General features: G+C 33.8%; 1 protein-coding gene across 4 annotated transcripts in view; it reads right to left on the bottom strand.

Annotated features, from left to right (window-relative positions):
* Positions 1-1,347: 1,347 nt before the first annotated feature.
* The window catches only part of EPHA5 (EPH receptor A5), a 336,936-nt gene continuing 311,079 nt past the window's right edge, over positions 1,348-27,204 (bottom strand). For all 4 annotated transcript variants that reach the window (XM_072748868.1, XM_072748866.1, XM_072748865.1 and 1 more), the window contains 6 exons: positions 26,626-26,687; positions 24,975-25,184; positions 21,986-22,135; positions 12,676-12,869; positions 8,574-8,729; positions 1,348-1,934 (listed from right to left, as the gene is read on the bottom strand). In XM_072748868.1, coding sequence (XP_072604969.1) covers positions 1,829-1,934; positions 8,574-8,729; positions 12,676-12,869; positions 21,986-22,135; positions 24,975-25,184; positions 26,626-26,687 — 878 coding nt within the window. In that variant the 3' untranslated portion in view covers positions 1,348-1,828. The remainder of the gene's footprint in view (positions 1,935-8,573; positions 8,730-12,675; positions 12,870-21,985; positions 22,136-24,974; positions 25,185-26,625; positions 26,688-27,204) is intronic.

The raw sequence follows: 27,204 nt of genomic DNA, 5'->3' as shown, positions 1-27,204 counted from the left end.
AGTAAAAGGTGGGCAAGGTAGAAAGAAGTTATTCCTTAAAGATTTATTCTTGTATATTCTAACATCCAACTAAAACAAGTGCTTGGAAGAGAGAATACCATTAATATCATGCAGGTATATTTTCTACAGATTTCATTAAACCAGACTATTCCAATATACTATTGCCCTGATAATCATAAGTAGGCTATATTTTGTTCAAAGACTGTGCTCCTTGAGTAATCATATGTCATTCCAAAATGCGATACTATAAAAAAAAATCGATATTTCACCGAGGAGCTCAGTTTTGTTCAAATTCTAACAAACCGTATAACATAACACAAATGTTAGTCTTCACCAAGAGTGGTACGTGTACATAGAACATATCAACTAAATAATACTTTGGACTGGTTTATCAATTCAATTTGATGAAACTGAATACAAGATGAAATTACCAAATGGATAAGCAGTCATTGACAAAGAAAACTTGTTAACTTTTGAAACAAAGACGATTCTGAAGGAAATACATATATATGATGTATTTAATCATTCCATTGCTGCCTTAGTATCAAAATTTCTAGAGCTGAACCACAGGGAAATGGTTACAAAGGATTAACACTTAGGGGTAATGCTTAGTGCTATGTGCCTGGATTTAACAACATTAACAGAGCCTGCACAGTTAAATCCTTCTACATCCTGCTGAAAATGTGCCCTTTGGTGTCAACTTTGCTTGACAAGATATTTTCTGGGACTCAGAAAGGTGAAATTTCTTACAGGGGTGCAAGATTAATGGCTAGAAGAACTGCATTGTCACAGATATCACAAAGTGTTTTCAAAAAGCCAAAGGGGATTTAATCTTATAGACATTTCCTGTTAGTGAATAAAGAGATTTAGTAGCTTTTGGACATATGAGAGGAAGAAAGACACAAGCTTGTGTTAAATTTTCGTTTTAGTGCTTCCCTACTTCTCCTATTCATATGACACTCTGGAACACTTGTTCTCATATGTTGCTAAAATTAAAACATTATTAAAAATGCAAGCAGAATGGTAACGCACACATATGCAAGCACCACACACAAAACTGCAACTTAAATTGATTCCTGGGTATACAGCAAATTATACAGTATATACACACGTATTACCTAGTAGTTTCTAGAAGAGCAACTAAAAGTAAATTTTATAACACAGAAAAATAAATATACACCCTGTATTGTACTTGTCCTTGATCAAGCAACATATTTATACACTAGAGTCTATAACTTAACGCTGTGTAACAGCATTTTAAAATTACAAAAGAAGGTATCTATTAAGAAATTATCTAATCATATTGCTCTTCAATACACTTCTGTAGACAATTCAGATTTGAAGTAAACTTCAGTAAATTCAGCTTTTGTTAGCCCACAGATGGCTATAAACTTTTCCTTTCAAGTAGATTCTTGGAAGTTTTGAAAGGGGCTGCCTTAATTCAGTCTGTAAAGGTGCTCTATATAGTTACATTTTTCATTTACAAAATTGAGTAGAAGGAGTGGAAAGGATTTGCTTGTTGCAACATAAAATAATGTTTAACCTCATGTTTTTATTCCACGTAGGTGATATTTGCTTCATGAAAAATGAAGACACTGCAGAAGAAAGGAGATTTTAGCAAAACACTGATTACAAATTCTGTGGCTGAAACAAATGCTCTCCTAAGGTTTAGAAATCACGGAGTTTTCCCTCCCCACCCCCTTTTATTTATTTATTTATTTATTTATTTATTTATTATTTATTTATTTTTGTTAAAATAAATCTCGGGGCTTGTTTACAAAGTGCAGAATCAGAATCATTCACTTGACGAAGTGACATTAAAATGAAGTTACAGTGGCACCATCCCGTTTACCAGCTGAACCTTCATTTCTTGAAGGCTGTTCATGATCTTCTTCTGGTGACCAACAAGAGTCACTCCAAGCCGTTTCAAATCCCTGCATGAAGAAAGCACACATTGGATGTATGTAGTGATTCAATTGGTAGCACACCTCAATATTTCACGCTGGCAAAGACACAAGCATTTTGCAGACACTAATTAGAGTACAGTCCCAATTTAGAGACACGGGGTCCAATTTTCAAAGGTAGGCTCCCAAATTGTACCTTGAAAATCTATTTACAGTCAAACATTTAATTTATGATGATAAGGAGTGCTATGATGTATATTTGCCCCCTTTTGGGGCTTCATTATTTTGGTGGCACAGAGTGGTGGAAAACAAATTTGCACGTGCTTACTAATAACATTTTTAAATTAAAGGTACAATTTCATTGAACAATTTTGAAAATGTGGACCTACAATAAGCACAACCATTTTTTTTGTTTTTTCTAAAAGAAGCATAAAATATACTTTTAAAATGTTACAGTTAAGCAGCTGAAGACCAAACTCTTCAAATGACTCGGTTGGTACAATCCTTTTAATACAACAGATACCTTTAAAGGATAGTGATCACTACATTGCTCTTATAACACTTCTAAATATTATATTTTTCACTTGGAAACCAAAGCGCCAGAGCTTTCTTTCTTTACCAGATAATACCTAGGCTCTACCAGCATTTAGAGCATTCTGAAGATTACACACTATCAGAAAGTCTTTTCAATCAAAATACATTTCTATTGTTTCTTTTAAACAAGCTTATTATTCAAAATAAAATTACAAATGTTTAGGTTTCTAAAGTAACAGCATATTATAGATCTCAAGGTCAATGCCCATGGTTCTTGATTGTTATTTTATAGGATATTCGGAAATTTTATTCCCCTAGAGTATGTATTTGGCAAATATAATTATTCAGGTATGTTTGGTAAGTGATAACATTAATTATAGGAAAAAAATAACAAATCAAGATTTTGAATCGACAAAACTGTTTGCCCTGTTAGATTTCTTTAGATAATTACTTTATTGAATACATTATACTTAAATGATATTTTTGCATTCGAAGTATCTTCAAATTCTTTACATATCATATATGTAAGATTGGATAGCTTTGGAAACAAGTAAATCTCTTAAATCTCAGAGAATAGAAATTTTAAAAATGGGTACTTAGGCTCCTATATATATTAGAATTGGAAATAATTGCCTATTTAAATAATATCTTAGGTTTCTTTTTCCTTTTATGTTTTCTTGATTTTTTAGGCGACTTTTAGCAAATGGCAAATAGCTAAAAAAAAGAAGCAATTGATACTTAGGGTGGAAACATAGTTCTTTCTTAGAATGTGAATATTGCACAATTCATATAACTAATCCAATTATTAGGAATGAGCTTTTGAAAATAATAATTACAAGTTATTCTGAAAGACCTGAGAAAGAAATTATAGGTTTCCCACTAAAACTGCATGGATTTTAAATATACAATAGCAAAATCTTACTTTGATATATGCATATATATGGGTGTGTGTGTGGATGTGTGTGTGGTGTGTAGGTATGTGCTCCACATTTCAACACTTGATTGTCTCATTGATATCAAACCACTGGTTTGATTTATTTTCTTTTCCACTGGTTTAATTTCTTGTTATAGTATATGTAAATATAACTTCATTCTCTCAAAATATCTTGACCACAAGAAAGACTCTTGGTTCAGTGCTTTTGGAAATTTAAATTTTTATGACATCTATATCATGTTAAAGAACAGAGATTTGGAGGGATTATATTTGATTAATATATGCAGTTATAGAGCTTTTGTTTATAGGCAAATAAAACCTTTCTTTCTTCAAAACATTTCATATATCTAGATTTTAAGTTCAGTTTGTTTAAATTTTTCCAGTGAGTTAAATATAAGATTTTTTTCAAGGTCAATTTATGATCTGATTATCCCCTAAAATACACATGGAAGGTCAGACCATGGAAATGCTCCCTCCACTTATCTCCTCCCAATCCCTCTTTCCGTGGAAGGAATGGAGTTATAAAAATACAGCATTGCATTTTATATATTACCATAAATTATGTGTGTCTTTAATGGAATGCTGATGTTTTTAAAATCTGACTTGTCATTTCAAAAGCTGTCAAATTAATGTGCAGAGATTTAGAAAATAGCATGATTATAATGCATGCAACCTACATATACCTTTATGAAATGTGATTTTCAGTGAAAAGATTGGAGAGAAGTAAGATCATTTATGCAAGTTAAAATTGTTCTCAGTAGCAAAGAAGTTTCTTAAAAAAATCCTGTTTAATATTTTTCTAATTATATGAGAAATTATGATTAAAATAGTGTTAGAAAAACGTTTCTAGTGGAGGTTAAATAACTTTATCCTAATATTGATAAATGCATTAAAGTATCTTAAGTATTGTCTCATACTTCAATGATTTCTAAAAATTGCCATTTTACTCTTTAAAGTATACATTAAATGGTCAAGTTAGCCATAAAAAGTGAGATAAATTTGATAAAAATTAAAGTATCTTACATTTAATGATAAAGTTACTGCTCTACTCATAAAAATTCTTGGAAATGATACAAGATATGCTATTTTACTCATTTGATTTTTCTATATAGGAAATTTTGTAGCTAAGTAAAATCTTAAATGTATCCCCTTTATAAATATTATACTAAATGTATCATGACCATGTGTAATCTTAGGTAATACCCAAAGCCAATTCTAATGATGATGAACTATATTTCAGCAGAGGCTTATGAATTTAAACATGATGAGAAGAGTATTGCTACATAAAATAACTTGGCTTTTGTCAACAAAGCATGATTAGTTTTAGAAAAGCTGCAAATATAATGGATTCCCATTGATATAATTACATTTCAGCATATTTTCAAATGTTACTCTATAATTAATATTAAATCATGGAAAACACTGATATTATGATACTAAAGTGGCAGAATGAAAAATAGAGAACAACAAGAGGTGTCTAGTTGATGTTGGAGCAACTCTTGATTATTCAGGATTTCATTCACCCATTTGTGGATGAGTAATTCCCTCATTTCTTCTCCCTTCTGCTTTACACACCTTTTAGCCATATCACTGGTATTTACCCCACCAACACTGCTGGATAGGAGAAGGGAGAAGAGAAATGAATAAATATTCATTAAATTTCAGTGGCTATTCTTTTTGCCTTATTTTGACCTTGCAGGTGTAGTTCTGACATTTTTTTGGATCCTTTAGAGAATCCTGATAATATTTATATATCTACCGTACAAGATAAATATATTTACATTTGGCAAAGATTAACCATGACTGGTCATGATTTTCGTGAGTGACACATAGTGAGACTGTGAACTAGACTAGAGACTTCAGCTTAATTATGATCTAGAAATGATGAACCAGACTAGAAACTTTAGCTTAATTATGTAGAATGTAGAGGAGTAAGTACTCCTGTGTGTATTTCATGTATATAGTAAATTATGCATAATATCTTTATTGATAAGTTAAGAAATCTACTTGAATTAGTGTGATTAATTTTGGCACTAGATTTGTAAAACTTCCATTTCTGTAGTGTAAGACCCGTTTTTAATAAATGATACTAACGTAAATCTCTTCAGCTTACACACAATTGACATAATACTTAAATTCATGGGATTTTGATCATCTTCTGAATAATCAAAAGTTGATAGTACTGGTCTGATAATAAGTTTTAAAAGCAGCTGTTATACTGTCCTTAATACAGATCTTTAGATTCATTTTGCAACTCACCGTGAGCTTACAATTCCTCCTGTCAACCACAATTCACTGCATTTACACACCATAGTACAGATTACACCATTACTGCCACAACAATGGTTCTGTGTATTGTGCACAGAATAGAAAGATTTAGGCACAGAGAATGACAGACAGGACATCTAAGGTTGAAAACCACATTGCTGAACACATTTTAATTTTAGGACTGTTAAGGTTTTCATTTCTTTTGCACATTAAGCCATATATACTTGTGCTGGGGGAAAAAAAGGAAAAATAAAAGGAGAAAAAAAGGCAAAAAAAAACAAAGATAAAATAAATAACAAACAAAATTAAATTTTTATCAAACTTTGCTATTCTGAAAAAATGGTAATATTTTCTATTCCTTTTTCTCAACCCACGATGAAAATAAATTTGATGGCATAAATTCTAACATAATATTCTAACTTAAGTATATGGCAGTTTGACCTTTTTCCTTATACTAATTGATCTTAACTTTTCCCCCCATCTAACCATTTATCACAGGTATACTTCCAGTTCTTAGTTTCTATTATGCCTTGGCTATAACGCTGATGATAATATTTTATTATTTTATTATACCATTATGCAGGTAAAATTAGTATTTACACATTGGATAAAGACCATGTACAAAAAATCATTATCTAAATATTTAAGAACTTGTCTTTGCCTTTGCTGATATCCCGGCTCTTTTGCCATGTATCTTTAATAATTTTTTTGGTGAAAGGCAAGCAAGATGCACAGATAACCTTTTGCTCTTATTCCTGACCAAACAAGTAACTGATTACTCACTGTTCCATGAGTTATTTAAATGATGTTTTCATAAATATGTTGTTGTCAAATAGGAAAAAATATGTTTAAAAACACAATAAATAAGAGGGCATATATTCAAAGGTGCTGGAAATCAACTTCACTAGATTTGAGGTTTGTTGGCTCAGTTCCTATTAAGAAATGGGTAATTATCTGCCCAGGAATCTGAAGCAACTGACAGATGGAGACCAGCGTCTCTGGACAGGAAGATGTTAGTGAGTCTCCTAATTTTGCTTTACTCTTCCAGTTAAGGTAAATAAATCAAAAGATAAATATCTTAAAGGAGGTAATATGGCAAGAGGCAAGAAGATATCAAAATAATAGACAGAAAAAGCTGAACCAAGTAGAGAGAAATTGATCAAACAAAGACTATTAGGGAATAGAAATGGGGCAGAGAACCATAATTAGAAGATAGGAGAAGGTTAATAAGTCTTGAAAGAAAAGATACAGAATGAAGAATGTTTGGGGACAGAGGAGTTGACAAGTAAATCAAGAGAAAATAATTAGAAACAATAAAAAAGTGAAACACTGAAATATAATGTTAAAATATTCAACATTTTGGAGCCCCAAAAAGATAAAGTAAAAGAGAGGTAGTTAATGCAAAAAACATTATTTGTTATTAAAACTATTCTGTGAAAGGAGAAGCAAAAAGATAGTGGATGTAAATATTTATATATACATTTATGTATATGTGTTATTTTAATAAAAAAAGAGACATCATTTAATGCAAATAATTTTATTATATATTTACAAGTAATCTGACATTGGGTAGAAGAAATACCTACAGTATCATTTTAATATAAAATGACAAATGACTTTAATAAATTAAAATGACCATTTTTACTGAAAAATTAAATAGCAATCATGTAAAAATAGTTTTAAATCATCAGCAAAATTTTCTGTTTACTATTTTAAATATAGGACAAATGAGTTCTTTGAGCATCCAAAGAAATAATGGGCAAAGCATATGTGTCATGAAATAGATACAATTTGGTGGTGAGTATGAGGATGAGATTTAGCAAATTAAGAGAGCATGCTGAGTAGTGATTTTAGGTCCAACAGTTATAGATATGAGGAAGAGAAATGCTGAGAATGTGACATTATTTGGTGACAAATGATGGTACCCTGTTACCTTTTGTGTGGATGGGCAGTGAATTCAATGAAGCAAAGAATGCCAGACTAGAAACAGTGAGAGACAACTGCTCAGCGTTCAAATTGTGTGAAGTAATGGAATAAGGACTGTGATTCAATGTGTTAGAATGTTCTATTATATTCTAATCCTTACAATATTTTAACCTTTGAATTTGCAGGTAAGTTAAAGTAAATTGTCATTATATTCACAGGTTAAAACATTATTCACGTTAATGTAATCTAGATGGAATCACCATAACAACAGTTAATTTTTACAAATAACAAATATTGGGCTAAAATAATTACACATACAGAGTATATAATAAAATACAAACAACTTACAACCTTAAAGAAGTTAATATTTAACTCTAGTAATTTTTTTATTTAATAAGATTCGATAAATGTTATCTTAAACGTGCAAACAGAAGAGGGCACAATTGGTTCCACTGAGATCGTACCAAACAAGAAATCAGAGGCAGAATCTAATATATCCTTGGATTGCAAGGATATAAGGTGCACCACTTAGAGATTAAATGAGATTCCTGCCTGGGAAGCTTTGTTGAAGCTGTTGCTACCCGGTTATTCGTCACAGCCAACATTTGAGAATATGTTTTGTGGTTATGTAGGACTAGCCACACCAATTGTGCTTACAGTTTGTTTTGTAGTTACATTCATATAACATAGGTACCAGTATAAAAACTTTGTCAAGAAAACATCTTTTCCACAACACAAAATGCCAGTATTTTGCCAAGGAGCTGTTATTCCAATTATTCCAATATTATTAATGCTATTTGTTTGAAGCTAAGAGGCAAAGATACTGGCCACAAGTAGCATTAACCATGCAGTTGTTAACAATACAGGCTAAAAAAGAAGAGGCTTCTTGGAAAGCTGTCACACATGGACAAAGGTTAACTCATTTCCCTTGACCTCATCCAGATTGGATTCCGAACAATTTTTCTCGCCCCAGCAATTAGGTAAAAATTATCAGAAAAATTACTCACTCCAAGGTCACCTGAGCCACAGCGTCCATTGAACTGTATCCATTTTCCATGAAAATCTCTGTATACCGGCCCATTTTGATTGCTTCTAGCCATTCACCTACTGATCTGTAGGCCCCAGATCCCAGTGGGCCATGTTCTGCCAATAAATTAGATACCCTAAAATATAGAAAATAGTAATATTAAGAATAACACTTCAATTCTTTTATAACAAATCATAATGTTAGCACACCATCAATGGATCTGGGTTTATATTTTTTAGGGGAAATATATACTAATGTTTTTTTTTTTTTTTTTTTTAATATATACTGTTAACAGGGAAGAAAATAATTCAAAATATAGAACACAAAACTAGACTATTCAGATTTTTTTTTTTATCCAAAATCAGTGAAAACTTGTAATGGCTTAATAAGTAAATGTTCTGTGATACATATAAAACATTAGCTGAAACTTCCATGTGGTGATTTAGATGTATTTACTTCTTATTATTGTTTTTCATTTGTTAAAATAATAGATAAAATGCTACCAAAATTAGATATGAGGAATAATTTGTGTAAAGCCAGTTGCTCCTAGATTTTGCTAGAGAAATTCAAGCTCATTTAAGCTAATTTCCCAGGAAGTCCAGAAGTTATTTATCATTATTTTATGCTCTTACATAAGGGTGCTTGTTAATTCACCCCAGGAGTGATAGAACTGAAAAACAAAATGTAATCCCAAATACATAAGAAAACAGAATAGGATCAATGCAACCACGAGATGCTCTTAACTGTACTAAGCTCATAGTTTTTGGCCAATAATAATAATAATATGATGATGATGATGATGATGATGATAACTATTTCTGGAAATGTATCCTAAGGAAAAAATAATTCTCTCTCTTCCTTGGCTACTACTACATTGAATATTCCTTGACTTCCCTTTATTTTTTTTATTTTTATTTTTTAAAGATTTTATTTACGCATGAGACACAGAGAGGAGAGAGGGAGAGAGAGAGGCAGAGACACAGGTAGAGGGAGACGCAGGCTCTATGCAGGAAGCCCGATGTGGGACCTGATCTCAGAACTCTGGGATCACGCCCTGAGCCAAAGGCAGACACTCAACTGCTGAGCCACGCAGGGTCCCACCTTGACTTCTCTTTAATCTTCTTTGCCTGTTACTACTCCTTTTCCTGACTTTAAAATTTGGAGGGACCTAGGACTTGGCTTCTGAATCTTCTTTGCTCATGCTAGAATTTCATTCCAGGCAATTTTACTCACTTCTATGTTTCATGTAGCATCTATTTTTCTCCAATTTTTATCTCCAGCCTAGGTTTCTCATGCATTCGTACAGCTACTACACACCTCCATATTTCTCATAGGAATATTGTCCCAACATGTCTGAAGCCACCTTGTCATCTTTTTCACATCCAACTCCACCTGAAGTCCTCCCCCCTCTACTATATAATGCAATAGTTCACTCCTTCCATGTCCTCAAACCCCTCAAAATCTATCATTGTGTGTACTATCCATTCTACCTCCAATATATTGCACATCTGACCACTCCTCTCTATCTCATTTGTTGCCACTTCATGTCTTACCTGCACAACTACTGTAGCCTCTGAGTTATCCTCCTAAATTCTATTCCTACTCTCTACTGCAAAACCAAAGTTGTTTTTTTTTTTACTGTTTTTATTTTGTTCAGTATCTTTCTTCTCTAATAGTGTGTTGCTCAATGCTGTATACTCAGCACCCAGCCCATAGCATGACGCAATGTGGACACATAAATATCTGGATAAATAAATGGATATCTTGTGATTTGTAACCTTTGAGTCATAGGGGTCAAAGGTTTGATGAAGATAGAAATACAAGAAGAGTAGGATCTTGAAGTTGAGATTATGGAATAGTTGAAATTTTTAGTAATAGATTGTAGAACATGACTATGAGAGAGAATTCAAAGTAGGCTAGTGCTCAGAATCATTGAAGGAGGAAATTTCAATATACTGAGAGGTATTCAAATATCATCTCCGAGGTTACTTAAATCACCAAGTTTTTTGACATGGGTGTGAACAATGTAAAAAAGAATGATCAGGGGATCCCTGGGTGGCTCAGCGGTTTAGCACCTGCCTTGGTCCAGGGCGCGATCCTGGAGTCCCGGGATCGAGTCCCACGTCAGGCTCCCAGCATGGAGCCTGCTTCTCCCTCCTCCTGTGTCTCTGCCTCTCTTTCTCTCTCTCTATGTCTACCATAAATAAATAAATAAATAAATAAATAAATAAATAAATAAATAAATAAATATTTTAAAAAAGAATGATCAGGAATTAATATCTTCTAGAATTAAGATTTGTAAATGACTAAACAAACAATAGCTAGTGAGTGGAACAGTCTTAAGCCAAATCTGTTTAAATGAAACCTAGTAAACTCATTCTATATATTGCATACGAAAAATATGAAAAATTTTTGGAGATTCTTAAACTGCTCTTAATCTACAATAATACAATATAGACTAACACAATTTAGAACATCAAAACGTCTCTTTACAATTTTCCTTTCTTTATGTCCATTTGTGATAGCATAATTCAAGCAAGTAGATGAAAGAAATGCTTAATATTTTACATGACAGTAAATAATTTAAAAGCAGATATTTCAGGAACAACATAAGGAATATTCACTAAGAAGATAAATTCTCCAGTTGCTACTACAAAAAGTTAATGATGCTTGAACAGAAGTTGAAGATTCATTCCTCATTTGTACTTAAAAATGACTTTTTGCCGCGTAAACAAATGTTATGTTGGAATCATAGAACTTATGTAACTTTACCAACAAATTATTTCTCATTTAGTTCATGCTAATAGGCAGCCAATTTGGTTATACTTTTTGTAAAAATAAAAAACTGCCTCAAGTAAGTGAAAATAACAATTGGTCATTTTTTTAAAGTATAGAATCAAACCCTATTATTTTTTGAAAGGACAATCTGTAATTTATCAGGTTAAAGAGAAAAGCATGTTTTACATACATGCAGGATTATTTAAATATATTCATGTGCATTCAGAAAATTTTTTAAAATGCTCATTTGTTTACACAATTTTTCCTATAAATTACTCATTTATCAGATTTAGGTCTTGTTCCCACTGCACAGTAAATGATTAGCCACATATCTGTGTACAACCAAATAAGAGCAAAGAATCTCTGAAGGAATTGTCATTGTTCATAAAATATGACAGACACTAAAATCTGTTACACAGTAATTAGAGTAATTATTATTAGATATCTCTGGTTTACAACATATCAGTGCTTATTTAGCTTTTCCCTATGATCTTAGAATCTCATTTTGCCTCATCTACAGTTATGTGTCATCTAAAACACATGAAAATAAACAATTTGGGCTTTTTAAAAATATTTTTTTCAGGAAACTTCTATTTGTTGATTGATTGATTGATTTTAAGAGATTTTTAGAAAGTATCAACTTTATGCCAGACTCTGAAGATGGCCAAGATAGAAACATAGTCCCAAAACTATGACACGCCAACATGCGCTGTGCTCCCCACGACAAATACAGATTCAGGGTTTGCACAGCTTCTTTGGCAAGCTGCTTGGGCTGAGTTCAGCCCCAAAGAGGAGGTCTGCCAAGAGTGACAAGTGCTCACTGCTGTGGAGGCCTTATTTATTTATTTATTTTAGAGAGTGAGCATGAGTGGGAGGGGCATAGGGACAGGGAGAGAGAATCTCTAGCCAACTCCCTGATCAACTGGTTGCCTGAAGTGGGGCTGGATCTCACAACCCAGAGATCACCACGTTGCACCCATAGGGAGTCTGTGGCTTTACTGACTCTGCCACCCAGGCACCCCTCATTTGAGTCTTTTTAATGTTACCTAAACTTGGCTACAGTTAACACTTTTTTGAAACTGGCATTTACACTGTCAGATAAGGTGTTGATGCTTATAACTATTTAAATTATTTAAGAATAATACATTGTAAGAGACTAGCATTATGCAAAATTTGTATTTACATAAATTAGTATCATATAGATCCATAGATTTGGGGGTATAAATAATGATTTGATTGATTTAATATTTATGGCATCAATCTCAATTAACTCCACCAGGAAAACCTCAAGCCAGGCTTCATACCTGCTCGATGCATTAACCAGTGTCTTCAAACTACTTGGGTTACGTATCAGTTTATCCAACATGTTGACGATCTCATCAAACTTGGGCCTGCTATTTCGGTCCTTCTGCCAGCAATCCAGCATTAATTGGTAGAGAGCAGCAGGGCAGTCCATGGGGCTTGGCAGACGGTAGCCTTCCTCTACTGCTTTAATCACCTGTGTAAAGCAAAACAGAACCTTACTCAACACCACAAATTTAGTACAGAGTAGCTTGAGAAATTTCCTACTTTTCATCCTTTCTTAGTCTTATTCTTGCGGTAATAACCAGCATCACTATCTTTAAAATCTCTGATTACTTCCATTTGCTGCAAAACAACACAAAAAAGTAAATATGTTATCATACTGTAAAACGATAGGTTTTCTTCATATATTATAAAGAAAATAAATGGTAATCATTTTTACATAAAATCTTGATGAAGGGTGATTTGTAAAATTAATTGACATAAAAATAATGTTCATGTTTTATTTATCTTTGCATTCTGGAATCAAATAGGGATTACATTTGTTAGTGATTTCTCTGAAAAGTTAATGTCTTTTTAATGAAAAATTATGGGCAGATCCACATTTTTTAAAGCAATAGAATGGCAATTTTACTTCAAAAGAGACTTTTGGATGGTAAATGATGGATAAGTCAAAGGCTAAATTAGCATAACTATCTCATGTATCATTTAATAATGTCAAAGTCTGCCTGTTTATTATCATCTACCTATTTTTGTCAGGAATTTGGAATGACTGTCTAAGTTGCACAGGCATTACAAATATCATTGATTTTATATAAAACCACACATATGAGTATTGGTCTAATTGTGAAATTGTTTTATCAAAAACATTCATAATGTTGCTGCTGCCATCAAAATATCTAACTATAGAAGAAATTTGTTTATGCTTCTGAACATAATACAGGTTCTATTCTAGAAAATTCAAATATTTAAATGATACCAAAACCAATAACGATAAACACATTTTTCAAATTCCTATTGTGAATATTTCCTCAAATATTAAAGCTAATTAGATTTTTCGACAAAGAGTTTAGATTTGATTTGACAAATGGAAAAATATATAATTATTATAATAGGAAATTCGCAAAAACAATTTTGAAAGATTGGAAAAAAACAGTCTCTCAATGATAAAGGACATGGCATCTGAACAAAAGCAATGATACATGGAAAGGAGTTGAAATGGCAGATTTAAGAGACATTTATGACATAGGGGAAGAGGAGAGAGGAGAGAACATATCTGAGATAAGGCAAGTTCAGACTTATCACACTGGATGGTTGTTGCTCTTTAGATGAACACATTTATTGGAGTGGGAAAGGTTGACAAGTATAATTTGGGGCGTGTTTTGTTTGGGGTGAGTAGGGAACACCCAGATGGCAATTTGCAGGAATCTGGCTAGGGTGCAGGACATATTTGAGATGATAATGTAAATGTGAGAGTCATCAGCGTTTGGTTACCCCTTTGAAGTTAGATGTGGTATATATCTCCCTGGGAAGGGCATAAAATAATTGTTGCTGAGAAGTACAAATAGTTAAGTTCAGGCAGAGAATTCAAAAGTACTCCCAGACTCCAAAAATAATCAGATAAATTACTGAATGACTCTGAGTGAAATTTCTGAGAGTTACCTACTACCCTAATGAACCTAAATCAAAAACAATATAAAAAATTAAAGGTAAACCATAGTAGAAACGATTACAAAAACTGTAACATATGATTAGCCTAACCTAATGTGTTAAAAGTTCATAAATATTGAGAAATAAAACAACAGACTTGTGAGAAATAGATACTAACCAAAAATTTTAAATAAATTTTAAGAAAACATTCATTCTCACTGGTGATCAAATAAAAATAAACAAAAATAAAAAGGACCATTTGAACTTACATATTGATGGAAGTTCATTTATTCATTAATTTGCTTATTATAAGGTTTGTTACTAATGTCAGTACTGGGCTATTGTCTTTAATAACATATATACCAAAATAAAATGTCCTAGTATAGTTTAAGTCATGAAATATTTCACTATGCAGTAAGAACAATGATTTTTTACTTACTTAAAATCTGATTTCTTTCATGAATTTTTCCCAAAGCTGCTACCAGTAAGCTCTATTCTTCCTTTAGCACCTATCTGTCTTTTTTTCCAATGAGCACTAGTGTTCACATATAACTATGAAATGAATAAATTAAACCAAGTCATTAGATTTAAGGTAATTTTATAAGTTGTTTGATTTGAGACATTATTTCCAGAATGTATTACTTAATCAGTTTTATTTTCACGTAAACTTATATATACATAGAAATATAATACCATGTCTCTAAGTTAACTTAAGTACTTGGCCTGGGAATTAGGTCATTGAATTTAATTCTAAATTCATCTTTAGACTCTACCTTCAAAGTATATTTAAACTATAACTTTACATTTTATATTTGGACACATTGAATTTTTTTTTTCATTTTTAACTACCATTTCCTTCATAGTTTGGGGGAGAAATGACTAGCATTCATACTCCAGTAGCTTGTGAAATGCTTGAAATTTATCAAAGTGCAATTTAAGCTATTCATTTTATCATACAGTTTATAATGTATAACCAATGAACTATAATCTCAATTGGGTTTCTTATTACTGCTACGTTTATGTGGATGGATGACATAAACAAAAGAAAGAAAGAGAAAAAAAGAAAAAGACAACCAGAAGTTTTACAATTTGGCACCAGTTCATACGTGTTACATCTGAAGTATTATTATGAGCTATGCATTTTCTTGGCATTCACCTGTAAATCAACAGTCTGAACACAATTTTAAGAATGTTGCTTCTCCTAATATATAAAACTTCAATACTGAGTCCCAACATGGCACTATTTACTTGTTGGTAAGTTGACTCTACTGGGCCCATTCTGTCATGTGAAGGTCAGTGGTTTCATCCTTTCAGATACATATACCCATTCTGAGTACAGTTTGTTTTTGCTTCCCAAAGAGCCTCAGTCAGCATTACAAACTTAACAATGCTTGATCCACACTGAATCCCATACAGCACTCAATGAGGGCATCCACTTCTAGGGAAGAATATGTCAGAGTATCACATACTCAGTGAGGTACTGGCAGATGTTTAACAACTGGCTCTCCTTGAGGGGTGGGGTGAGCAACATATTTGTATCATTTTCTTGTTTATGTGGTATAAATACTCCCTCCATGTCAAGTGCAAACTGTCAGCATGATCTCATTCTGAAAATCTGCTAGCTGGTATGGGCTGGTTCCAGCAACCACTACACATGATTCACAAGGCATGTAAGCTGCTTTCACACAATTAGAGTAGGGAAAAATAACCTGTGGAACCCAGGTGATATACTTGGGGCTTCTTGTTACTCTTTTGTAACAACTGTGGCCTGTAAATGCTAACTCCCAAGAACAAAAGATGGATTCAGGCTACCAGTTCAGCCACCATGACCTGCCAAATTGATAAATGAGGAGAATCCAGAATGGATAGTGGAGGAAGCAGAGGCAAAGGACTAGGTGAGGTCCTGAGATCAACTGAAACCACAGGGACTATAGTTAATTCATAAGCTGCCTCTTAAAAAAAAAATAAGCTGCCTCTTCTGAGTTTCCCCTCAGGAAGAAAAGCCCACAGAACCATGAAGCAGATACTGCCTGAACCCATGTGGGGAAGTAGGTCTGTGCTGCAAATGTGTGGGGTATAGCAATCATGAAAATTTGTCTCCTCAGATCTTTACCCGCTGGGTGGTAGTTGACCAACAATCCTTAACCCTAAACCTCTTAAAGCTATCATCACATTTACACCAACGCTAGGGTCTGCGTGGGTTATTTTCAGTCAGTTATTGAGCATGGCATTGATAGTAAGATGAGCTTATTTCTATGTTATTCCTATGACTGCAACATTATCACAGTCTGACATCTCTCCCAGCTATCCTTCATCCCTTTTCCTTACAAGAGTTGCTTCTTCATCCTACTAATGTATATCAAATTCATTCTTTGCACAGGCTTTTTGGAGGATCTAGACTAGCCCAGGTATTATATCATAGATACTGCAGTACAAACTGTATATATATATATATATATATATATATATATATATATATATATATTATCTGCATTCATTGTTATCATATATTTGTAAGATAGGAATTACCATACATGTTTTATAGATGAAATACTTGAGACTCCAGAAGGTTAAGTTATTGCCTTTGTTTACAGCTAAGAAATGGCAATGGTAAGATTCACATTGAAGTCTCTCTGGTAAGTGAACCTGCGGTCTTCCTATCCTAGTGCTGAGTCACACCACGGGAATTAGAAGTAAATATGTCCCAAGAAAATAATTTGGGAGAGTTATGGATTTTACTCCATGGAATTAGATTTTTGTGTTCTGATGAATTAAGCTCTATATAGGTGTGAGTGCCTATGTTGTTAGGTATTTACTTGAAATCTTACATATGAGTCATTTTGTTATTGTGAGATATGATGCTCTTCAGAAGTGACTAGAGTTTAAGAATATATTCCTGGAAATAATTTCAGATACCAGAGAAATAGTTCCAGATCTACAAATTTTTTGTAGGATTTGTTTTGTTTCCAATATTTCTTCAGTCTTTTGAGTATGTTTTTTTTCTTAGTATATCAATCTTAGATCAGTAGTGCTCCAGTGATTAAAGAGATCTTAAAAATCAAGTCCATTCCCTTTGTAATCACTGCAACTGACCAAGAGTTATAGATTCCAAAATGACTGGCTTTCAGTTCAAGATGTTTGTGTTGTTATTGTTGTTAAATAGCAAGGTACAGGATTTTTGAAATTAAATACTGATATTTTTTGTGTCACTTTTTCCAAAGGGATATGTATTAACATAAGGCTACCAGTTACTAAAATAATTACTTTCTTCTAGGGGCAGGCAGCATTATCCTTAGAAGACTAATATTATCTTCAAAGATCAATATGTGTTGGTCAAATACACTCATTTTAGATACTACTATACTGAGGCTCGTAAGTCAAATAATTTGTTCACTGTCAACCCTTCGTAATTTTCCGTATTTATCTGAAAACTAAATTCTTCATACTCCAGTTAATTATAACATTCTGTGTGATGTCGTAAAATATCCTTTTATCATGAACTATTCCAACAACTAAAGATATATGTGTCTTTGTATGTATATATGCATATATACATGTATATATCTTTGTATGTATATATACTATATATCTATATATATATTGTCCCATCAGAAACTACACAAAGAACAGAAAGAAGATGAGAGGTACACCCACAAAGTAGGTTGACATCATTTTGGGGTCAAAAATCCTTGCTGCCTTAGAGTAAGATCTAGGCCAACAGAAATAGTAATAGAAAACTGTCAAAAAAAAAAAAGGAACAAAAGTAATTCTAACATGAGAAGATTGAGAAAGATAAATGAGTTTTTAAAAACATTTTGTAATCTATGTGCTTAATATATTCTATGCATTCATACATTTCCCAATAAATACAAGAGAAAGACACTGTCACTAGATATAAACATGCAATGCAATTAATTATTTTTTTTATTTTGGTTTTGATTTTAAGTTCAGAAAAATGTTGACATTCAAAATGTTTGCTATCAAATAAAGAAGCTTCTACTGACTTCAGGATATTATCTTAAATTCCTAGGTTTGAATCAAAGTTCATGGTCTGGTATTAAAATATCTTAGTCATTTGAACTTATTTTTATTATGTGTTGTTATGTTTCTTCTTTGTGATGACAGAGGCAATCCTAAATCAAAAGAAACCACTTGCAGCATTCTGTCCCCTTGACATAGTGGAAAGTATCCTCTGAGAGACTTAGAATATTCTTCATGCCTTGGTAATATCATATTTTCCTGTTGCAAAGCCCTTTTAGAATCAGATAGTATTTGCAATGTAGAGATTGTGGGATATATCATTAAAAACACCAAATCAGTACTTCCATTTTGCTCTCTGAGAATTTGCTTCAAAGAAATATTCAGTGATCATGACTTTCAAATACAGTAGATCCATCTTGTTTCTTGAATACACATTGGGAAAGCAATTGAGGATATCATACTTAGTATTATACATAGAAACTAAATCCTACTAATGATTGTGAACTTTGCTGAGAAAATATATAGCTTTTATTGTACACTTTATTAAAATCAGACATGTTAGAAAAATATGCAATTGTATAGTCATTTGCTGTTAATCCTATTTAGATTCTTGGAAAACCCAGCCAAAGCTGGGTTATTAATTTTTATTGTTATAATTTAATTATATTAATTTTTATTCTTATAATTTCCTGAGAATATTATATCAGCACTTCCTTTTATTTTTCTTAGTAGTTTGAAATAAGTTATCTGATAGACTGTTAAGAATCACAAATGGCTGAAATAAAAAAAAATGTCTCCCAAATCCTTCATACCTTCTTGTTTCTATGTCCTTCTTCATGTAACTTCATGTAACTTTAATAGTGGGCAGTGTGATTGGGCCAATCCCTGATTATGGGATTGGCTAATGTGATTTTAGCAGATATGTTACCAAATGAGGTGCAAATTGGTATCATTCTGGCCCTTCAGTCACTTGACAGAGAGTTCACACCAGGCTAGTCTGCAAGTCTCCAGAAGAGGATGAAAGCCACATGGATTAGAGTCAAGGTGTGCCAGTATAGACCAGCCAATCCCAGAAACAGAAGCACATCCCGTCAAGATCAACAGAAACACAGTGCGTTCACCCAGCATCATGTTTTCTTGTAGTCTATAATTTTCTTTATGACAGATGCGACTATATCAGATATAATTGCCAATAATGTAGATGACAATGCTGTAGATGACAATGTCATACACATAGCTGGGAAGGACTAATAATTCTGAGTGACAGAATGAGAATTCAAAAAATCTTAAGTTTGAGAAGAGGTCAACTAGGCAAATAGGGGACAAAGGTTTTCCTTGAGTGAAAGAACTAGCCCTGCTGGTATGCCGGAATAAAATACTTGCACAAAAATTAAAGGGAGAGAATGGCATTAAAATCAGCCTTGAGCAAAGTTAGAAGCCAAACTGTGAAGAGCACTGTTGTTCAAGTTAGTATTTGGCATTTATCTGGGGAACTGTAAGTAGCAAATAAGTGTGGTCTTTGTTTAGACTATAAAAACCAGAGTAATCATTATGTATTGATAAATATATAGTATTTTATAATATTCAGATGGCTGATCTAGGATCACTGGTTGAAAACAAAAGGGAAGAAGTAGACATTGATTCAATCAGAGACAGCATGGTAGTCTGGTACACAAGTTTTAGAGAATCATGTTGAAATTTCTGGTGTTACTTTTATTATTTTTTGTGAACTTAAGAAAGTCATTTAATCTCTCGAAGCTCAGTTTCTTAACTGCAAAACAGGAAAAATAATAGCGTCTTCCGATGAGTTATTCCGTGATACCTTTTTTTAACCATAGCCCTTGGCCTAAAATCACAAACCTGAGGAGAACAGACACTATGTTCTCCAAAATTTAGAGAAATATAAGTCAGTACTCCCTCCCAAAGCCAAATGAGTGGGACACAGAGAAAACCAATTGTAGCAATTTTAAGTAACTACAAAAAGAGGAAGTTGGCTGCCTTGCCGTAGGCTTATTGAAAGGTGGGAATGCATTAAGCCCAATTTACTATTGCTATCAGAGAAGAATGCCATGAAATAACTCTTGGAAAAACTGAAGTGTGACCCTGGTTTCTCACCCAGAGAAATTTGAAGAAGGCAGGCTGTCTGGAGCAGTCTGCAATAATGGTCCAAAAGAAGGAACAACGGTAAAGCATCCCACTAGAATGGGTTTCCGTCAGGTGAAGTGCACATGTGTATGGTACCGTGAGAGATCGTGAAGTGGGGGTAGGCAGTGAGTGAGAGGAACTCAGAGAATTCTGTTGGAGTGCATCCTCATCCTCTAGCGACCTGCAAGGAGAAGCCTTCCCCAGGGGTCTGTGTAAGACCTCTGACACGTACCTCACTAGACAACTGAGGTTTGAGTATGAGCCTGGCAGGAAGGATCAGTAAACTCACAGAAAAACAATCTTGCCCTTTCTTTTCTACATATCCACCCATCAAGGACAACCCTGAAAAATCTAGATACAAACTTTGACGAAGGAGGAAGAGGAGCAAACACATGACCATTCTTCCTTCCCAGTCTAGGTGCTGAGGATCACGCTGACCCTGTAATTGTGGAAAACACTTTGAAATGGATATGGCATTGACTTTGATTTAGACTGGACTTGAATTTTTATATCTGAAATTGAATCTTAATTACTGGCATGGGACTGTTTCAACAAAATGCAGTTGAAGAACTATAGTATTTGTCTAATAATCCCTGAAGGCATAGGAGTAGGAGATTTTACAGAGCATGGATAAGAAATAATTGGAGGAAAAAATAAATGTTTTAAATCAGTATGCTGTTGAGTTCGGACTGCTCCATATACTGGTTTTAGAAGGAAGTAATGAGGTAGTTGATAAAGCACTTAAGACAGTATGTGGCACATAGTTAGGGCTCAATAAATGTTAGCTGTCTTCATAGTTGTTGGTACTTTGAAGGGAAAATATCAAATTTCAATGTGATCCAAAATGGGAAGGACTGTACTGAATAGTAACAATGAAAAATTACAAAAGCAAAGACCAAAGAGCCATGTGTCAGGCATCACATAATAAACATCTGAACTTGAATAGAAGATTCTTTCATAGCTCTTTTAATTTCAGGATCCTACTATTCTAAGCATGCATTATTTTTCTATATAAAAAAAAAATCTGTGTTTTTCCCCAAATTAATAGACAATCCAACTCTTCTTACATGTTTTTTTTTTAATTTAAAGAAACACAGATTATTATTTTCTATCCCCTCAGAGCATCCACTATTAAATCAATATCATTCATCCTTTTGGTTTGGAGTATTAGCTGCCTTTATCAAATGCAAATCATAAAACCTTGGCTGTCAGTATTCATTCTCTGATGGCTCGTTCTTCATCTTTGAAAATGGTACTGACATAAAATGAGTGAACCGTCACTATAATACAGCTAAAACTGTCTGGCAAGGGACTGAGCTTTTATGTAATAGTGACTTCCTATCCTTTGTACTAACTTATTTTGAGTTTCTGCATAAAGGCTATTTCAACAACAACAAAACAGATCAGAGGGTAAGCAAAGTATTTCATTTTTTTTTAAAGCAACTGTCATTGTGAGAAATGAAACATTTTCTGTCTCCTGACTCAGAGAACAAAGCATTTCATCCCAAACTGGAGGGAGAGTAGTTCCATACTTACGTCTTGATTGGTCATCTCCCAATAGGGCCGCTCCCCATAAGACACAACCTCCCACATCACTATTCCATAGCTCCAGACATCACTGGCAGAGGTAAACTTTCGGAAAGCTATAGCTTCTGGAGCAGTCCATCTGATTGGAATTTTGCCTCCCTAAAAGGGAAAAAGAATAAAAGAATTCCTACATACTTCAAATGAAACTCAGGATATTGCTTTCTTAGTGGAAAGATCTAGAAAGAGATGTAGCATTTTTAAGTGAATCTGTTTGACAGCCTGCAGTCTCTTTTCACATATCTCAGCCCGTAAGCACTTGTAGACTGACTACTAATTGGCTGTCCGGAAGGTTTCTGGTTTAAATTCTGTTTGACTACTGGAACACATACAGGACCCACATCTCAATTACAGTATCATGATGGCAGCTCTGAGAGGGGAAAGCAGGCAGTCAAGCAAATCAATAAGGTATACTTTCATGACTTTCTAATGGAGAGTAAAGGACTCAAATTCCCAGGGTGTTTTTTTTTTAACATAGGAATTATATGTTAACATAGGAATGTTAACATATAATTTTTTGTTATATATTTTTTTCCTTTAACATAGGAATTATAAATGGTAAGTCTTGATTGCTGAATGCAACCCTGAGAGGTTTAACGGTTAATAAGACAAGCGTGAAAGTCAGATATAGTTATATTTCCTCTGTCATTGTGCAATTTCTTTTAGTCTTGATTTCTCTTATTTTCTGCCAACCTATTTTTGTATTTGTTCTGTTATAGGCTGTTTTTAATTTCACCTAAGAGACAGGTATCTCATTCAATTTAACTGAATTAAAAATTATGGAAATATTAGATTGTGGGAGAAAAACTTGACATTACCAAGATTTGGAGACTTTTACATGGTAAAAAAGAAACACTTTGTATCCTGTAGGCAAACCCAGGAAACCAAACATTTCATCCACAAGCAAAACTATATTAAAGGGGGAAGGGCATAGGTTTTGAATATTTTCTTGTATAAAAGATGAAGAGCAACCTTTGCCATCCCATTTTGCAGAGAAGAAATAATTTAATTCATACAATACCAAAAGTGGAACTTACGTTGCTCTTTATGAACCAAAGTTTCAGGACATGAGGAAATAAGAGTTTGAGGTAATGTTTGAAATTGTTCTGTGAGCTCAGGTTAATTTGGACTACTCAAACTGTGTTTAAATTATCTGCTCCTTACCTATATGGTAACGCCACTTTAAGAAGACTTTCCTTATACATACTTTTGTTAATTAAATATTCATGGGTAGATGGGTAAAATCACATCATTAGACATGGCCATATGTCATTGTGATATTCTATTACATATTATCACTATTCCTCTTAAAAATATACTTTGTGGAGCCTAGAATTTTTCTCCTGGTCCTCTGACCATCATATTTGATGTCACAATTATCTGAAGTTCCCTTATCTTCTTATCTCTTAGTATATGGATTCTCCACAAATTGCTATCATGGCTCATCTCAGAGGAGTAACCCTTAAGGGTCTTGGGAACTCTGCCTCCCCTTCCACCCTTTTCTCCCCACCCCAGCACGCTACATTGACACAGACCTTGACAAATCTATCTTATGCATTTAACTAAGACATCAACCAGTCATACTGGGAATGGATTTTTCTATAAACTCCCTCTTGCTTAGGCTAAGTTTATTAAGTGTAACCCTAATCCCAAGAGAATGCTTAACTGAGGCTTCATTTAAGGCAAATAATGACAATGATAATTAGGTCTAGAAGAAGAAGGATATCCCATCAATTAACTGATTGATTTATTAAGCTAACCATTAGAAGACTTTGTTTGCTTAGATAAGTTACTCTTGATTTTCAGTATAGTACAGTCCCTTAACATGCATGAATCACAAAGCAATACTGAAAAAACAAAACAAAACAAAACAAAGCCTTATAATCTATGAAAAGAGTTTATTGTTAGACTATGAGTAGAAGCCATTTAAAAAATTGAATTAAAGAAACAAATGTGCAATACATATATCTTAAGAATGTGAGATGCCAGAAGTGTTCTTCTGTATTGAAACAAAAGTTAACTGAATCTTATAGTGAAAAATATATGATGATAAATATTCCTAGCTTCACAGGGAGTTGGAACATTAAGGATATCTAACTTCATGTTTTCTTGACATTGAAAAGATTTATAATTAACCAAATACAGTTTCTCATAAGGGATTCAAACTCAAAAGGTGCAATACATAGACTGTTCAGAAAATTCTGTTGTACCAAATACCCACAGTTGTCCATAGAAAAAATCGTCAGATACATACTATATCGATTCAGGAAGCAATTACTTTGCTGGAAGAGGACGTTGATTTATGCTAATTATGACAACATGAGTTAGTGACCAATTTTCCATAGATGTGGGCCTAACAGTTAATATAGCATGTCAGGGAAGTAATTAGGCATTAAAATACCTCCAGTAAATCAAAACTTTTTGAAGGAATAGTTCTTTTATTCCCTACCATGTGAATCCTTAAATGGTAGGATTAGATATTTCTGTATTTGTTTTAAAAAATGAAGACACTATAGTACAGAGACTTTAAGCTACCCAATAATGTTATACACATTTATTTGTCCATATGTATATAATATTTATTGCTTTTAATGTAGGAGATTCTCTCTTTAACTTTCTCTTTTACCTTTAAAACTGTTTAATTTTTATAATGTTGTATTCACTCTGAACTCAAAGTTCTTGTTTCCTGCATCTGTAGGAAGAAAACTGAATTATTATGCCCCATAGAGTGAACACTTTGTTTATTTGAGTTTAAAAGGGAAATTTGCAGATATCTAACAAGTAGAATTATCTGGACTTTTTAACTCCCCCTCCCACCAGCCCTTTCTCTCTCTGTCTTCCTATGTGAGAGGAATGTCCTCTTTGCTATTTCCTTTAAAAATCGTTAAAAATTAAATGTCTCTAGTCTAGTGTTTCAGAAATGCATTCTGTTAGATCTTACCCTCGTGGTGTAGGCTGCCTCAGGATCATCTTCCAGCACCCTGGAAAGTCCAAAGTCAGACACTTTGCACACAAGGTTACTGTTGATTAAGATGTTTCTGGCAGCAAGGTCTCTATGCACGTAGCCCATGTCGGAAAGGTACTTCATTCCTGCAGCGATGCCTCTCAGCATGCCAACGAGCTGAATCACGGTGAATTGCCCATCGTTTTTCTATTAAAATGATGTCGAAATATTAATCCAGCAACAACAATCACTGGGGGGAGATTTGAAAGGATCTGCCTTCAAACCCCAAATGAATACTCTCACCAAATTCATATGCAATTTCTAACTGAAGGAGGATAGAAGGAGTTATGAAATAAATCATTAACTTTGTACCCTGGATCAGTCCTCTGCTTGGTCAAAGCCTCTCAAGGCTTTGAAAGCCCTTGTCAAAAATCGAAGTTAGTTGCCCTTTTCTGCATTGCAATTCATTTATTCTCAGTCGTTGGGGGCAGTATTTCATCATTCCGACCTAGTACCTGCCTTAGACAAACACTGTAACTTTTTTGGGGTGCTTTAAGATAAGCTAGCTGGAAAGGCACATTGGGGTGAGCCCGAAGTGGCCGGAGATGGAGATCATTCAGGCACACATGGGTACACGTGGGAGGGACGTGCCAGGGCCATGACCAGGACAACATTGGTGACTCTTGGCAGCTTGCTGTCTTTGTCAAGGGCACCGGACTTAGGTGCAGCCACACAGCGTAAGGCCCAACAGATGATTATTTTGCAATAAAGGGATGATACAGCCGTAAGAGACTAGAGAACTTGAAAACATGCCTAAGAAATCCGGTAACAGAATCTGGGGGAGGCTGGAGATTAGAAGGAAAGGACGCCTTGTCAGTAGACAGCTGGCATCAGTGCACAGGGCCCTGGGGTAACCGTCAGGATGATCGCTGTGCTGTCACCTCCCCTAATCAATGGTAGGAGTCACTATAGGAAATGTGGAAAAGTGACAGCCTATAAGGTTCAACTGGGCCTGCAAATATGTTACACCGTTGGCACAAGCTATTTGATAACATAATGAGTTTCCAACAAGTAAAATTTGGACGCTTGCACATAAAAAAGAATCTTTTCCTGCAACACAGAAGGTCTGACAGCATTAGTGATGTTGTCTGTCACCATATGACCACTGCACTTGCACAAGTCGTGGCTGGCTCTCAGATGGGTTATGAGCCCATTTAACTTCTTCATCAACACAGATGGTTTGCATGGACCTTTTAGACGTCTTTTCCTTACTCTGCCTGATATTAGACACTCTGAGAAAGTTAGGTACTTGCAAAAAATGCTTCTCTTTTTTTTCCCCCTTTCCTTTATCCTTCCTTTCCACCTCCCCTTCCTTTCTCCTGTCTTTCTTTCAATTTCTGTTTATTTTTTTGGGGGGGAAGGAAATTAACACTCACTTAAATAAAACTGTAGGGACATATGGTTTTGGATTTAAGCTTCTAGAAAGGACAATTTACATCCAAAGTTTATTTTTTGAAGTATGACTATACCGACTCCAGATATTTCTATTGATTTATAAGTTCTGCTCAAAAGTGGCCCAATTTCAGCTTGAATGTCATAGTCAACATACAAGCAACACTTTGAATAATTAAATTTGTTTCAGACCTACCTTTAAAAATGTATCTAAAGAGCCATTTTCCATGTACTCTGTCACTATCATCACTGGTTTGCCTGAAAAGAAAACAGTGGTATGAACTGCAACTTTTTGATTTTGCATTCTTATCCAGAAAAACTTTACTAGAAGGTGTTATTTTTGTTCATACTGTATATAATTCTTTTGAAAAGTGTCCACTTTGAGTAGCAAGTAAATTCATGACATGATGGTATCTTAGTGTAATGTGAGGGGGCAGTGAGAAGAAACTTATCAAAAGATTAATAACAGATTGACCTTTAAGATATAACAATACATAATTTTCAACACTAAAATCAATTTATGTAAAAATGAGTTTAAAGATACATTTTATTTTAATAGAGCTAACGGTATAATGTGCCAAATAATATCCAGCAAAGAATTGTGAATGTATTTATCTTTTCCACAATTCTGAATAAAAACTATTATCCCATCTAACTGCACTGCTTGTGATCCCTTGAATATATGTTGTATTTTCCTAACTTTATTTCTCTATTCTTGTAACTCCTTTCCTCATTCCTACCTCACTCTCCCTTCTCTGTCACACACTTACAATCT

Source organism: Vulpes vulpes, chromosome 2 (assembly GCF_048418805.1).
Source record: "Vulpes vulpes isolate BD-2025 chromosome 2, VulVul3, whole genome shotgun sequence".
Taxonomy (NCBI): domain Eukaryota; kingdom Metazoa; phylum Chordata; class Mammalia; order Carnivora; family Canidae; genus Vulpes; species Vulpes vulpes.
The sequence above is the reverse complement of the archived record's forward strand: the minus strand, read 5'-3'. Positions and strand labels throughout refer to the sequence as shown.